The sequence below is a fragment of the Scardinius erythrophthalmus genome (genome assembly GCF_964197995.2).
Source record: "Scardinius erythrophthalmus genome assembly, chromosome: 17".
In the NCBI taxonomy this organism is placed as follows: domain Eukaryota; kingdom Metazoa; phylum Chordata; class Actinopteri; order Cypriniformes; family Leuciscidae; genus Scardinius; species Scardinius erythrophthalmus.
In genome coordinates, this window is record NC_138237.1 from 11,521,057 (window position 1) to 11,535,280 (window position 14,224).

The 14,224-nt window shown below is 35.1% G+C and overlaps 1 protein-coding gene across 8 annotated transcripts in view; it reads right to left on the reverse strand.

The window, feature by feature from the left end:
- The window catches only part of LOC308705258 (uncharacterized protein), a 19,661-nt gene continuing 5,437 nt past the window's right edge, over positions 1-14,224 (reverse strand). The window contains exons 8-29 of one of the 8 annotated variants that reach the window (XM_081390173.1): positions 14,106-14,200; positions 13,414-13,468; positions 13,141-13,281; positions 12,877-13,050; positions 12,364-12,418; positions 11,675-11,873; positions 11,446-11,570; positions 9,981-10,362; positions 9,343-9,474; positions 9,117-9,153; positions 8,044-8,136; positions 7,292-7,964; positions 6,905-7,032; positions 6,264-6,403; positions 5,049-5,338; positions 4,617-4,770; positions 4,495-4,528; positions 4,293-4,388; positions 2,280-2,694; positions 1,629-1,854; positions 1,416-1,541; positions 1-558 (exon numbers count right to left, since the gene is read on the reverse strand). In XM_081390173.1, the coding sequence (XP_081246299.1) occupies positions 1,452-1,541; positions 1,629-1,854; positions 2,280-2,694; positions 4,293-4,388; positions 4,495-4,528; positions 4,617-4,770; positions 5,049-5,338; positions 6,264-6,403; positions 6,905-7,032; positions 7,292-7,964; positions 8,044-8,136; positions 9,117-9,153; positions 9,343-9,474; positions 9,981-10,362; positions 11,446-11,570; positions 11,675-11,873; positions 12,364-12,418; positions 12,877-13,050; positions 13,141-13,281; positions 13,414-13,468; positions 14,106-14,200 (3,734 nt within the window). In that variant the 3' untranslated portion in view covers positions 1-558; positions 1,416-1,451. Of the gene's footprint in view, positions 1,542-1,628; positions 1,855-2,279; positions 2,695-4,292; positions 4,389-4,494; positions 4,529-4,616; positions 4,771-5,048; positions 5,339-6,263; positions 6,404-6,904; positions 7,033-7,291; positions 7,965-8,043; positions 8,137-9,116; positions 9,154-9,342; positions 9,475-9,980; positions 10,363-11,445; positions 11,571-11,674; positions 11,874-12,363; positions 12,419-12,876; positions 13,051-13,140; positions 13,282-13,413; positions 13,469-14,105; positions 14,201-14,224 lie in introns of all 8 variants that reach the window. The other 7 variants (XM_081390174.1, XM_081390178.1, XM_081390179.1 and 4 more) reach the window with 7 other exon arrangements.

Below are 14,224 nucleotides of genomic sequence, written 5' to 3' on the forward strand. Positions count from 1 at the left end.
TTCAGACAGCAAAATTTTTATTAACATATTTACAAATACATAGGCTACATGTAAAACATTTGCTTGAGAACATTTGAACACAAATATGAAAAGCGAACATGAACAGCATAAAACTGAACAAAGGCTAGGCTTTGTGACTAAAAGCTGAAGATAAAAAAATGCTACAAAATATGTTGAAAAATGCTAAAATCCAACACACAAAACAGGATGGAGTTGGAAAGAAAGGCCAGTGCTTATTTAAAATGGAGGTTTGTTTCAAAAATGCTCTTTAAATAAATATAAATGATAAAGAAAGAAAATTTACTTTCAAAAAAATATATAAGTGGTCTTTTCTAAAGACAAAGGAAAAAAAGACAAGTATAACCAAATGATGTTAAGGAATTGGTTGAGAGAAATGAATGTTTTGCCAATTCATAACTGGAAAAAAAATGCAGAAGGTTAGGACCAACGATCAAATAAAACACAGTTAGGCTCAGTCGTATTTGAACTTTACATCATGAAGAGTGCAACTGTATCAAAAACATATTTGCTTTACCACAATGTGAATTAGTATGGAAGCTTGTTTCCGCCACAAAAAAAAAAAAAAAAAGATAATTGCAACTTTTTATCTCACAATTGTGAGTTTACATCTCGCAATTCTGACTTTATTTCTCAGAATTGCGAGATATAAAGTCAGAATTGCGTGAAATAAAGTCGCAATTGCGAGATATAAAGTCACAATTGCGTGTTATAAAGTCAGAATTCTGACTTTTTTTTCGCAATTGCGACTTTATATCACGCTATTCTGACTTTATATCTCAGAATTCTGACTTTATATCACGCAATTGGGAGATAAAAAGTCAGAATTGCATGATATAAAGTCGCAATTGCGTGTTATAAAGTCAGAATTGTGAGATATAAACTATTCTAAGGTAAAAAAAAAGTTTTTTTTCCCTTAGAATTGGACTTTATACCTCACAATTCTGAGAAAAGATGTCAGAATTGCGAGATATAAACTCGCAATTATGTGTTATAAAGTCAGAATTGCGTGATATAAAGTCGCAATTGCGAAAAAAGTCAGAATTCTGACTTTATAAGACGCAATTGCGACTATCTCGCAATTCTGACTTTATATCTCGCACTTCTGAGAAATAAAGTCAGAATTGCGAGATGTAAACTCGCAATTGTGAGATAAAAAGTCGCAATTATCTTTTAAAATGTTTTATTCAGTGGCGGAAACAAGCTTCCATAAATTAGTAATTATTTATCCTAAAAAAAATTAGAATAAAATAAAAGACATTGTTAATATTTCGAAAGTTATTGAGGTACGTTTTCACTGCATATCTTCAGTTGTGGTTCTTCTTGGTAAAAGTGTCCTGGTAAAAACTTCACATTCACATCTATACACCCTACTGATGTCAATCTATATTTTTCACTGCTTGCTTGGTTGTTCCTGGCTCGTTATTCCAACCTCAATCCAGGTCTTCTAGCTCATCAACTTCAGTAAAGATGTCACTGAAAAAGTACTTGGAGACACTGGTGGGTTCTTCTTCTGAGTTCTGCTGAGCAGAGAAAGATGGAATCCAATTCTATTAATACAAATATACAATGTGGCCATAGAAGTACTGGAATATCAGACTGTATGATACCTCAATGACAGATGCAGTGGTGGAAGCAGAGGTTGGTGACGTTCCCTTTACATCAGGGTTTTTTGCAATGGTAACAGGGCCGGCTGCTATCCGTTTTCTCTCAGGTCGTGCGGTGTTGACTGCTGGTTTTTGGGGGCCTGGTTTGGCCCCTCGATGAGCTGCTGGGGGTCCTTGTGTACTCTTAGATGAAATGAAGGACAGGAACCCCTTGGGTCTTCTGCCAGGTCTAAAGAAGAACAAAAATAAAACAAATGGATTTTAATGTCATATTTGTTAGGGATAAAATCAAAGCCAATTTAATTTTTTATTACAATTTTTTTTTTTTAAGAGTACCTACTATGCTTTTTTAAGTTTCAACTTTCGTTAGTGTGAAATGTTGCTGTTTGGGCATGAAAAAGGTCTGCAAAGTTACAAAGCACAAATTCACTCCAAAGGGAGTTATTCTCTATTATGGTAAGATATGTGACATTTCCAAAAGTGCTCAAAGCGGTTGAACAGGAACTAAACAGAGTGTTAGAGCCAAACTGGGAAGAGAGGTGCTGCAATAATGTAAAACATGTGAAAAATAATGTGTTTTTTGATCATTTAAGCACGACAACGTTCTAGTTGACCCCAAAAACAAAATCAAGACTATGTAAAAGAGCCACCCACCTCGTAAGTGACCCACTCGTGGCAATAGGCGAGATCTGACTGACACTTTGCGAGTCTGATCCACTAGCTAACTCAGCTGTCTCTTTGCATGGGAGGTCCACCTGTCCCATGATGCCTTGGGAGGGACCCTTCTGGAAAGATTCTTGAGGATCATTCTCTTGCTGAGGTGAACGAGAACTATCGCTGGTCGCAGTGAGGTCTGTGTTTGCTTCTCTGTGTGAGATGGTGGCTGATGTTGAGTTGTCTGTAGTTGAAACAGCAGCAGACACAGTTTGCTCTGGCACTGATCTTGTCTCTCGTGTTGAAATGGGTAATGAGGTAGTCTCTTTTAAAGAGAGCGCTGCTGTGTCCTCTTTAGCATCAACACCTCGAGCATTTCTCCTTGAAATGGGGATGGGTTTCACCTGCAGCTTTGCTAAACACAGAAGAGTTTATTGGTAAAACCCATATTTTATGTGTTGTAATTTTTGACATACACTGTATATAATTAGAGGATTTTTCGAAAAAAATGTCATATTTAATAATTTGTTAACAAGTAGATAATGTGCAGGGTCAAATAATAATGAAATGTGAACAAATCCTTCATGTTTTAAAGGACAAGTTCGGTATTTTACACTTAAAGCCCTGTTTACAGATTGTTTCTGATGAAATAGAACGGTTGAGATAAAAATGTGGACACATGCTGCTGTCCCGAGAATTTTAGGTTTATTTCGCTTCTCCCCCCCACCTACACAATGGCAGCCTATGGGCACTGGAACAATCCTTCCTAAAACGCATTAAACTTTCGATTACAAAGACGTGAAACTCACCGAGTGGTCAGGGGTGTTCACTGATATGCTCACACAAAAAATCACTGCAAAAGATGCTTTCCAACAGGTTTTATCGTAGTTTTTGTCCAACTCCATTGACTTGAATTGGATGGGCTGTGTGCGGTACGGTATTACTCCGCCGCTTCTTCTTCTGCTTCTTCTGTGTATTCAATGAAATGCCAGTGGTTTGCTTGTAATTGGCAAAGGTGCATTATCGCCACCAACTGGGCTGGAGTGTTTATTATTCAAGCTCTCAACGGAAGAATCTACGGGTGTGAGACGTTTGGAAAAATAGGTCCACAGTTTTACAACGAATGGTAAAACACCTGTTGGAAAGCATCTTTTACAGCGATTTTTGTGTGAGCATATCAGTGAACACCCCTGACCACTCGGTGAGTTTCACGTCTTTGTAAACGAAAGTTTAATGCGTTTTATGAAGGATTGTTCCAGTGCCCATAGGCTGCCATTGTGTAGGTGGGGGGGAAAGCGAAATAAACCTAAAATTCTCGGGACAGAAGCATGTGTCCACATTTTAATCTTAACCGTTCTATTTCATCAGAAACAATCTGTAAACAGGGCTTTAAGTGTAAAATACCGAACTTGTCCTTTAACAATAACTGATCCTGTAGTGATAATAGTAACTTTATGTTAAGTAATTTATTGATATATATATATATATATATATATATATATATATATATATATATATTCTTTTACTTATTATTATTATTATTTATGTTTCAATTAATTATTATATACTACTATTTAAAAGTTTTAAAATATATTAATACTTTTATTCAGCAACAATGCATTACATTAAAGAGATGTATAATACTACAAAAATATTTCTGTTTCTAATAAATGCTTTTCTTTTGAATTTCTATTCATCAAAGAATACTGAAAAAAAGTGCATCATGATTTCCACAAAAAAAATATTAAATATTAAGCAGCACATGTTTTCCACAATGAGCAGCAAATCAGCATATTAGAATGATTTCTGAAGGATCATGTGACTCAGAAGACTAGAGTAATGATGCTGAAAATTCAGCTTGGCCATCACAGGAATAAATTACATTTAGAAAACAGTTATTATAAATTATGATAATATTTCACAATATTATTGTTTCTACTGTATCAAATAAATGCAGCCTCAGTGAAACTTTCAAAAACAAAAAAATTGGTAGTGTCATTTCAGCTCCCTTACCTCTCCTGGTTCTCTCAGGTAGTTTTCTCTTCTTCTCCAGATGTTCCTGCTCATCTTTAGTCCCCTCTGCCACAGGGCTTCCCAATAATTCCACTACTAAGGCATAAAGAAAATGTGCAATGCATGAACAGATGTTACAACATGCTGACAGATGACAATAAATAGCATGTGTTTATTTTTTAATTGCTGAAAATGTTCTCACCGTGATGTTCTGCCTGACTCTCATCTTCGGTACTCTAAGAAAGGAAATTACCTCACTATTAGTCACTTATTAGACTATTTATCAAGCATCAATAGTGCTGAAAGTCAAGATGTATGTATTACCCCCTGAGATGTTGAGACTGGTGTCTTGCGTTTCAATCCTCCTTTCCTCGATTTGTCCACATCCCCCTCTCCACTTTTCTTTTCCTCATCCTCTGACACAGGAACTAAAGCATCTGTGATCAGAAGGTGAGATACCTCCCTGCTCTCATTAGCACTGAAATTAAACAGAATGTGGAAAAAAGCAATAAATACAAGAGAAAGCATATGGCACCATTTGCAAATATATGAATGAAATCTGGTTTAGACACTGACATTTGAGAACACAGAGAGCCAGTCTCACAAAAAAAAAAACTTAAAATATGCACAGCATTCATTTGGTTAACAAATTGTCAACTAGGTGAAACCAGGACATCTCACAATATATTTGTTTATGAAGTGATGCATTGTCTCAGTGCTTTACAGCATCAGATAACAGTTTAAAGCAAACTATACCTTTGACCATGAGAATGCAGCTCAGACACCGCTGTCAGTGGGAGGGGCTCTGTCCTAAGGCCCGCCCCCTCATCTAAAGTGGGTGGGATTTCAGTGAGAGAAAGTATAAACAAAGGCTCCTCAGGAGTGTGTTCAGCAGATATCTCTTCGGATTCACATTCAAAACGCTTCACAGTGCTCTCTTCAAAAACTTTTACTGGACTGGTCTTTTTGTTCTCATCCAACATGACCAGAGTTTTCTTCCTGGACTCATCTTCGGAAACAACTGGTGGTGTGACATCTTTGACTGCCTAAATTAAAGAGATACTCAGATATCAGCCTAAATATCAGAACACATGATATTTATTATTCCGATGTCCTTATTGTAATTATTCTAATTGTCGTACGAGGGCTAAAAAACGGTTTTAAAGGGGTGGTTCGGGATTTTTGACATCGGACCTCATTTTTAAGTCAGCCTGGTTGTTATTCATCAGTGGAGACATTTTTTAAAAAAAATTATCCAGTCCTTATATTTGGATAGTTAGCCGATGCTAGGCTAGCGCGAGTCAATGGGTATATGTTAGCCAGCCATTAAAAACCGTTTTACCCACTCCACAGTGCACCAAACGCAAATCAGTTATAACACTAGACTATCGATGTATATGTCCGTTGAGAGAATAATGTTAGAAATCAAACATTACCTTTCATCTCAATGATCCCAAAGGAACTAGTTTCTCAGCAGCTGCGGAATTTTACTATGCTCCGGTTAGTAATGCGGCAAAAAGTAAACACACAGTGTGCCTGCGGCAGGTAAATGCCGGTACTCTTGCATCATGTGTGGACCGGCTCACTCGGTTGCCTAGGTAATCAATATAACTCCGCTGCTGCTGTAGACAAAGGCTTATGATTACAGGGAACAAATTATAACTAATGCAATGTGATGAAAGGTAAGTTTGATTTCTAACATTATTCTCTCAACGGACATATACATCGATAGTCTAGTGTTATAATTGATTTGCGTTTGGTGCACTGTGGAGTGGGTAAAACGGTTTTTAATGGCTGGCTAACATATACCTATTGACTCGCGCTAGCCTAGCATCGGCTAAATATCCAAATATAAGGACTGGATAATTTTTTTTTTTTTAAATGTCTCCACTGATGAATAACAACCAGGCTGACTTAAAAATGAGGTCCGATGTCAAAAATCCCGAACCACCCCTTTAACTGATATTTTACCTGTGCTGATTCAGCGCTCGATGCAACCTCTTTGGCACTTTGGGAAACATCAGATTCTGTGGTAACTACAGCACCCTCTTCAGGGCTTTTAGTGAACGTGCTCGTGGAAGACTCGGCAGCAGGCAGTTTCTCATTTGTAACTGCGAGGAAACAAATGCAAACATAAAAATATTTTATTTTGTTTTAATTTTTTTTAGCAATAGTTCTGTTAAGGTGAATCTCATGAAACTCTCAAGAACATAAATGTAATATGTCACACCAAAATCAAAAATATATTAATAAATATTATGAACTTATTATAAGTTGCATAATAAAACTGAATCAGATTTTTATGAAAATTTCAGTCATTATTTTTACATTAATAAAGCACATTTTCAAAACAAACTGTAATAAGGCAAAAAATATCTGCTGTAATTAGAAAAATTACATATTATTGAAAGGTTAAAACAATTTATACACTGTGGTGGTAGTACGTATATTATACTGCATCTAATCTCTGCTTTTTATTTAAAAATAATATCTATTACAGTTACAAAAATTAGATTTTTTAACCATGCAAATATAATATATATTTGTGAGATTCACCTGTTTAGAGCCATTTCACATTTTAGATAATAGTGGCTGGGTTTGAATTGTCATACCTGTTTTGTGTTGTGTCTGTGTGCGTGTGTGTCTGGATGTCTGAGTCAGGTTTGGTTTTGGTTTGGGTCCGCGGGACCTCCTGACAGGTTTAGCAGGATCATCTGATGTGCTCTGAGACTCACTCACACTGAAACATACAGAAAATATTTGAGACTACTCATTTTTTAGACACATGAATATCAGTCTCACATTATGGGATCAGAACCGCCGCCATTGGAAGCATTTTTAGCTATCCAAGGAACAATTTTAATGTTCAACTGATTTTATTGTATTCATTTATAACTATAAAAAAATAAATGTAAATGTTGAATCACAAAAAATAGATCACTGACAAAGTATCAGTGAAAATAAATGAATAAAATAAATAAATGGGCTAGTTTTAATACCTATTAGTCAGTTGTGGTTCTCTCGCCTCTTCTTGTTCTTTCAGTTTTTCCTCTGTGATTATATCATCATTCTTTCTCTTCAGAGATGACACAGATCCACTATCTTCTTTAGTCACTCTTTCAGGAACAACATTAAGATTGTCTTCTCTTATTTCAGATGATTTTTCCAGCTGTAGTACCTCAGGGTAAGTAGAGGAGACTGACAGGTGATCCACAGGAACTGAATCTTCTTGCATGGATTGTGTTGCAGTTGTATCCTTTTCCGTGACAGATGGACCCTTAGAGCTCTCCACAGAATCTGTAACAAGTTCTGGACAGATTTGCTGCTGTGGAGCTCGTCTGGTTCTCAGACCTTGACCAATATTGGGTTTGGGTTTGGAGAAACGGCCTCTTTTAGGTGGTGGAACACTGTTGGAACAAGCCAAATCCTGTGTCTCATGTTGAATGATGCCAGGATGAGCATCAGTTGTCTGTGATTCGATTGGCTCCTCTTTTGATTCTTCAGCAGAAAGTTCTGGAATATGAGTTTCACAGCTGGAAGATTCAACATCATCTTTCAACTCTGACTCGCAACTTACAGAAGGACCGGACATGATGGCTGTTTCTGTGATAACTTCCTCATGAACCACCTCTTCATGTTCAATGCTTGACTGTCCAAGAATATAATTTTCACCTGAAAAAGATTTCATTCAATTTGAGTGCCCATTTGGATTCAGGCAAATAAGAGGGTTGCATTATGAAGCTATTCTTACCTGTACAGGGTATTTCGGATGTCTGGGTCATCTGAGCGGAGTTCCCGATGGTCAGAAGAGTCTGGGCAGCTTCATTGTTGATCTCCTTACATACTGAAAGAAAGATGTATAAATTATGAACCACCAGAATATTAAAGCTTTTGGGTAAAAGACTTTTGCATTGACATAAAAGGCATTGCATGTAGGGGCTAGTGATTTAAGCAAAACTTTTATCATACAGTATTCTTAAAAGTTTGGTCGATGACACAATATACACATTGTTATGGAAAAGTAATTCAAAAACTACTGTAAAAAAATAAAGATATTTAATTTATAGTATAATTTATGATTATCATCATATATCCGTTACATTATATTAGTATATATATATATATATATATATATATATATATATATATATATATATATATATATATATATATATATATAATATCATAGTGAATGTATCATTTAAATCATTATTTCATTAATCATACATTATACATTAAAATATGTATTTTTTGTTTTTAAATATTATTTTAACAATTATGCAAATTGTAATAAAACAAATGTATCATAAAAAAATAATGAATAACTGCACCATAAACAAAAAAAATTATCCAAAAAGAATTTTTTTTTTTTTTTTTGCCCAATTTTATCACAGTTTTAAACAACTGTCAATTTAAGTGAAACAAATATATCATAAATTAAAAAAAATATCCAAACAAAAAACTAGGCTTGTGTCAGTGCATTTGATTTCTTCAAAATTTTATGTTAAAATTTTTACATTTTTATTTGAACAATTGTGTAAAGTGAAATTATAAACAAATATTTCATAAATTAATTCATTCCTATTTTTTTTTATCTATACAGAAATATATACAGAAAACGTATCTGTGCATGTTTTGCCCAAATAATCTGATGTTGGAATATAACATGTCATTGCATATTGGAGACCTTTTTGACTACATATGATTACTAGACATAAATGCATGGTTAATATAGATAATAACAACTCATGTGGTAGTTCAGTTAGATTATTTGTTTCTCCATGTTTGCTGGTGGTAGGAAAGCTTGAGAGAGTGTCACCTTACCTTCCATGTGGTCTGGGTCAAGAAACTCGATGACATCCTTAAAAACAAAACAGACACAAATTAGTACCAACTCATCAAAAACTACAAAAACCAAAACATACAAAAACACTCCAATTTCAAAGTAAAGAAATTAGACTCAGCTGACAAATGAATTGTGTGTTTATAATGGACACCACAACAGTTAACAGATGTGACAAGGGACATTAATGACGCTGGGGAGACTTACAGCAAGCAGGTCCAACTGGTGTTCATAAGTAACCGGACCAGCATGCAACGTTGCCTGCTCATATGACATCTCGGGGCACAAAGCATTTTGGGATGTGCCCAGGATATCAGGCACATTCACAGAAATGTCCAGCTGGGAGCCAATGGGAATGAGTGACAGAAAAAAAAGGGAAGGGCAATGAAAGGTAGGAAGGTTGTGAGTTTTTGATATGACATGCAGAAATGAATATGAACAGAATGGTGAAACAAAACTGAACATCACTTTGGTCAGAAACACATTCTAAGTATAAATTTTCCCCACAAAATTGTATTCAGATTTCTTTTCATTGTTACAAACTGTTAATGGAATAAAATCATTATGGTTAGTGTTTAGAAAGCAAAAAAAAAAAAGAATTGTAATTGTAAATGTTACTTTTTTCCAAGAAAACTGTGAAACCTTGGGGGTCGCCAGACACTCCTGGCGTAAAATATGTTTCTGGCCTTATTCTTTGAGTGCTAACCATAACAACATAATTTATGCACACAAAAAAAAACATCAGACATCAAGCAGGGGAGTTTATGAACAGAGCAAGCCACACTGATATGTGATGAAGGGGGTTCCAATAAGGTCCTTTATAGTATGATAATACATAAACACACCTCTTCCATGGTTTCTACCACCTCTGAATTAACGGGCAGTAGAGGGCGTAGACTCATTGGCACGAATGCCTGGTTTTCCTCTTCAGGGTATGAAGGAAAGTCCACCTGGCTCAGGACACAATCTTCTACATCCTCGTCTTCTTCATCATCATCATCTTCAGCTCCAGAGGCCATTAAGGTCACCAGTCTAGATTTCCCCCTCCTGTGCATGCCCTGTTTCAGTGTGGGGCCTGGTTTTAATTTAGCCCTCCGCCCGGGTGCCTTAATGCCCTTATTACAAGTTTTGGAAGACACAGGTGGTTCAGAGAGCTCTTCCTCATCTTCCTCTTCCTCTGCTGCTGCCTGCATCACATGCTGAGAGAGCTTAGGGATCCTTCCAGACCTAAATAAAAGAGAAATAATAATTAGCATGACTAGCAAAACTGAAAACAAGACCACAGAACAATGCCTAAAAAAAAAAAAGATCATCAAAAATAAATAAATTGACTCACACATCCATCTAGAGCTGCACGATTCTGGATAAATTGAGAATCACGATTTTTTTTTTTAAAATAGAGATCACGGTTCTCCCAAGATTCTGAATAGACAACTAAACAAAATAACATGTAATTTACTATAGGTTCTGACAAATGTTAATTGCTGAAGAGTCTATTTAAAAGCATCAGTTTGAATGCATGATTTAATGGCTCGCTCATAAAGACTTCACTGGTTTCATTGCTGGATGAATCATAGTTTTTGAACAATCTCTTTAATGAATGATTCAATGACAAATGCATTTTTAACAGTCACTTGTCATCACCTACTGGTGTAGCGATGTAATTTATACAATCTTCTTTATTTGAAGCATCAAGCACCTCCCAAGCTCTCAATTTGTGGGGTGTGTGTGGTTGAACGGGCCGACTGGTCTCGAGTTGACCAATCAGGAGGAGAGGAAAACCAGGAATAAGGTTACGTGGGTGTTTGAATCGAGTTTGCGATCTTTTAAAGATTAATTGTGCAGCTCTACATCCATCATAATTTATCAAAAGATTCTAAATCTATTGACAATTACATCTGCATTGCAGTGTTGGTATTTTTAATTAAAATAAAGCTATTAAAAGAATTTCCGTTAATTAAAATAATGCAGCAGTAAAATAACAAATATTAGATGAACAATTAAATTGAAGAAATCTTGCCTAGGCAACTAACTGAAATAAAATAATGTTTAAGCTGAAGTACTAAAATTACTTAGTTAGTTAAAAACTAAACAGAATTTATTTTAAAGCTAAATAGAAATGCAAAAAATTTAAATGACAAACACACTGTAAAATTATGAAAATTTAAATAAAAACTCAAAATGTAAAAATATAAGCTAATTCAAAATAGAAATAAATAGTATAACAGTATATAAATAATACTAAAAAAATTTGCATTGAGAACCCTAACCGGGTTATGATTAAAATATTCTAAATATTGTCACGCTTACCTGGTTGGTTTATTAAATATCTGTTCATGTACAGAACTAAGGTCAGGTTCTTCCTCTAAATCTTCCAATTCAAGGAAACCTTTTGACTGCTTTTTCTTCTCCTCTTGTATCAAGTCTGAAGGCACCTAAAAAGAGTAAATTATACAATTATGTCAGATAAAACTGCCTTTGTACAATAATACACGTGTAAGATTGGTCGAATCTCGCATTAAACAGCTGAAAACGTTACCTTGGTGGACCTGTCCATTTTACCCTCCCCCGCGACTGAGGTCCCGCCCTCCCGGGTATTGCTTTTGGGCTCAGGGCGCCTGTTCCCCCATCTTCGGCTAAAGTTCGGGATCGGTCTCTGGGATCGACCCTTGAGCTGAGCTGGTTTAATAGCAGGACTCTTGTTTATATTCTCTGAAGAATCAGATTCCCTTAACCTGCTAGAAAGAGAATCATTTTCAACCCCCAAATGGTCTCATAAACATAAATTACACTAGTAGTGCAGAAATTACATCATCGTTCCCAAAATTTGGGGTCAGTAAAAGTTTTTTTTTTTTACAGAAATTAATACTCCATTATGAAAGGATCAATTAATCTGATCCACAGTGACAGTAAAAACATTTATAATGTTACACAGAAGAGTTTTATTTAAAAAAAATGTTGTTCTTTTGAAATTTCTATTCATCAAAGAATCCTGAAAGAAAATATATCGGTTTCCACAAAAATATTAAGCAGCACAATTTTTCACATTTTCAAAATTGATACTAATAAGAAATGTTTCTTGAGCACAAAATCAGCATATTAGAATGACCCTAAACATTTGAATGGTAGTGTACACGTCACCTTTAATTGAAAAAAAAAAAAATGACTAAAAGCATCTTTAAATGTAATAATGTTAGGATTTAATCTTATATTTTGGTTAATTCTTACCTGTCATCTTGTGACTGACCATCAGAAGGGGCGTCCTCAGGTTTATCTATTGCTGCTACAAACCATCAATGAAATATATCAAATGTTTACCAAAGAAAATCAATAATATAAAGAATATAATATAATTAATAATGTGAAAAACAATCTAAAAAAGACAGCCAGTAAGTTTCACTATGCACAGGCAGTGATTTCAATTGTAAGATATGCTTTGAACCAACTTAAGATGTTCTTCAGAAAATTGAAGAATCTGCCCCCAGTTTCACAGGCAAGGCTTAAGGCTAGTTCCAGACTAAAATGCATGTTTAAGCTGTTGACAAATCTTAAAATATGTCAGTTCCATTGTTTTGTCTCAAGATGCACACCAGTAATGTGTTTTTCTAAGGCACATTTATAAAAGCTAATTAAATGTCCTAATTGATCTAAGGTCTAATCCTGGCTTAATCTAAGCCCGGTCTGTGAAACCAGGCACTGGTCTATTACACAATATATTTTCCATTGTTGCTTAAAGCATACCCTCTAAATTTGTCCTCTTGATTCTCCTCTGTGGAGTATTCGCACCTCTTCCCCTGTGTTTCTTTGAAGTGGTATCACTTCCTCCATCATTTGAGAGGTCCTCATTCTCCTTTTCTCCTGCAACCACATCACTGTCCGAATCCTCTGAAGTGTCCATTTCCTTTCTTTTAGTCGCTGCATCAGAAAATAGTTAAAGTGTGCATAAGAATTTGCCCCAAAAAACTGTCAATTTTAAACAGAGATTGAAAGTTAAAATAAACTGACCTCTCACTTTCCTTTGGACTCTACTCTGTGCTTTAGCCAACTTGATGAGCTCTTTGTTTTTGTTTTTCTTTTTTTCCTCGTCTTTTAGGACCTGCTCCATTAATTTTTTGAAGAAATCTAGATCAAGACGTCGCTTCTCCTCTGAAAATGTACTTCAGTTTACTTCATTTTCAACCAACTGTCTTAATACTTAATTCCATAAGGAATCAATTTCATTAGTCTTTTTTTAGATGTTAGTTTAAGGTGGTAGGTTAACTGCTAAAAGTCACTTACTGAAAGCTTTATCTATTCTCCATGAGTTATTTCTTTCCTCTTTCTTGAACTTGTTCTGGGGGAATAAGAGAACACCAAAGAAGATGGTGACTGAGGCTCTTGAAGATGAGCTTGTATTATTATGGCACACATTCAAGATGTCCTAAATTAATACTTCTATTCAGCAAAGACACATTAAATTGATCAAAAGACACAGTAAAGTAATTTATAATGTTGCAAAAGATTTCCATTTCAAATACATGCTGTTCTTTTAAGCTTTATATTCATCAAAGAGTCCTGAAAAAACATTAAAGTTTCCACATAAATATTAAGCACAACTGTTTTCAACACTGATAATAAGAAATGTTTCTTGAGCACCAAATCAGCATATTAGAAAGATTTCTGAAGGATCATGTGACACTGAAGACTGGAGACACAGATTTGCCATCACAGGAATAAATGACAATATAAAATTTTGTAAAATATAAAACATTTAGTTTAAATTATAATAATATTTCACAATATTAATGTTTTTGCTGGATTTTTTTTATCAAATAAATCCAGCCTTGATGAGCATCTTTCAAAAATATTAAACTTATACGCAAACTTTTGGACAATAGTATGAAATCAACGACTATATCAAGCATACAAGTGTTTAGTGATATGAATACATGCATATACAAGAGCACAAAACACAAAGATATTGTGACCACCTTAATCTCCAATCGACCTCTGTGTGGAAAAAGCTGACCAATCATGGAGAAGTCCGTCCCCACCATGCTGATGGCCAAGAAAAACAATTCAGTCTCTGGAATAGACACAAAAAAATATA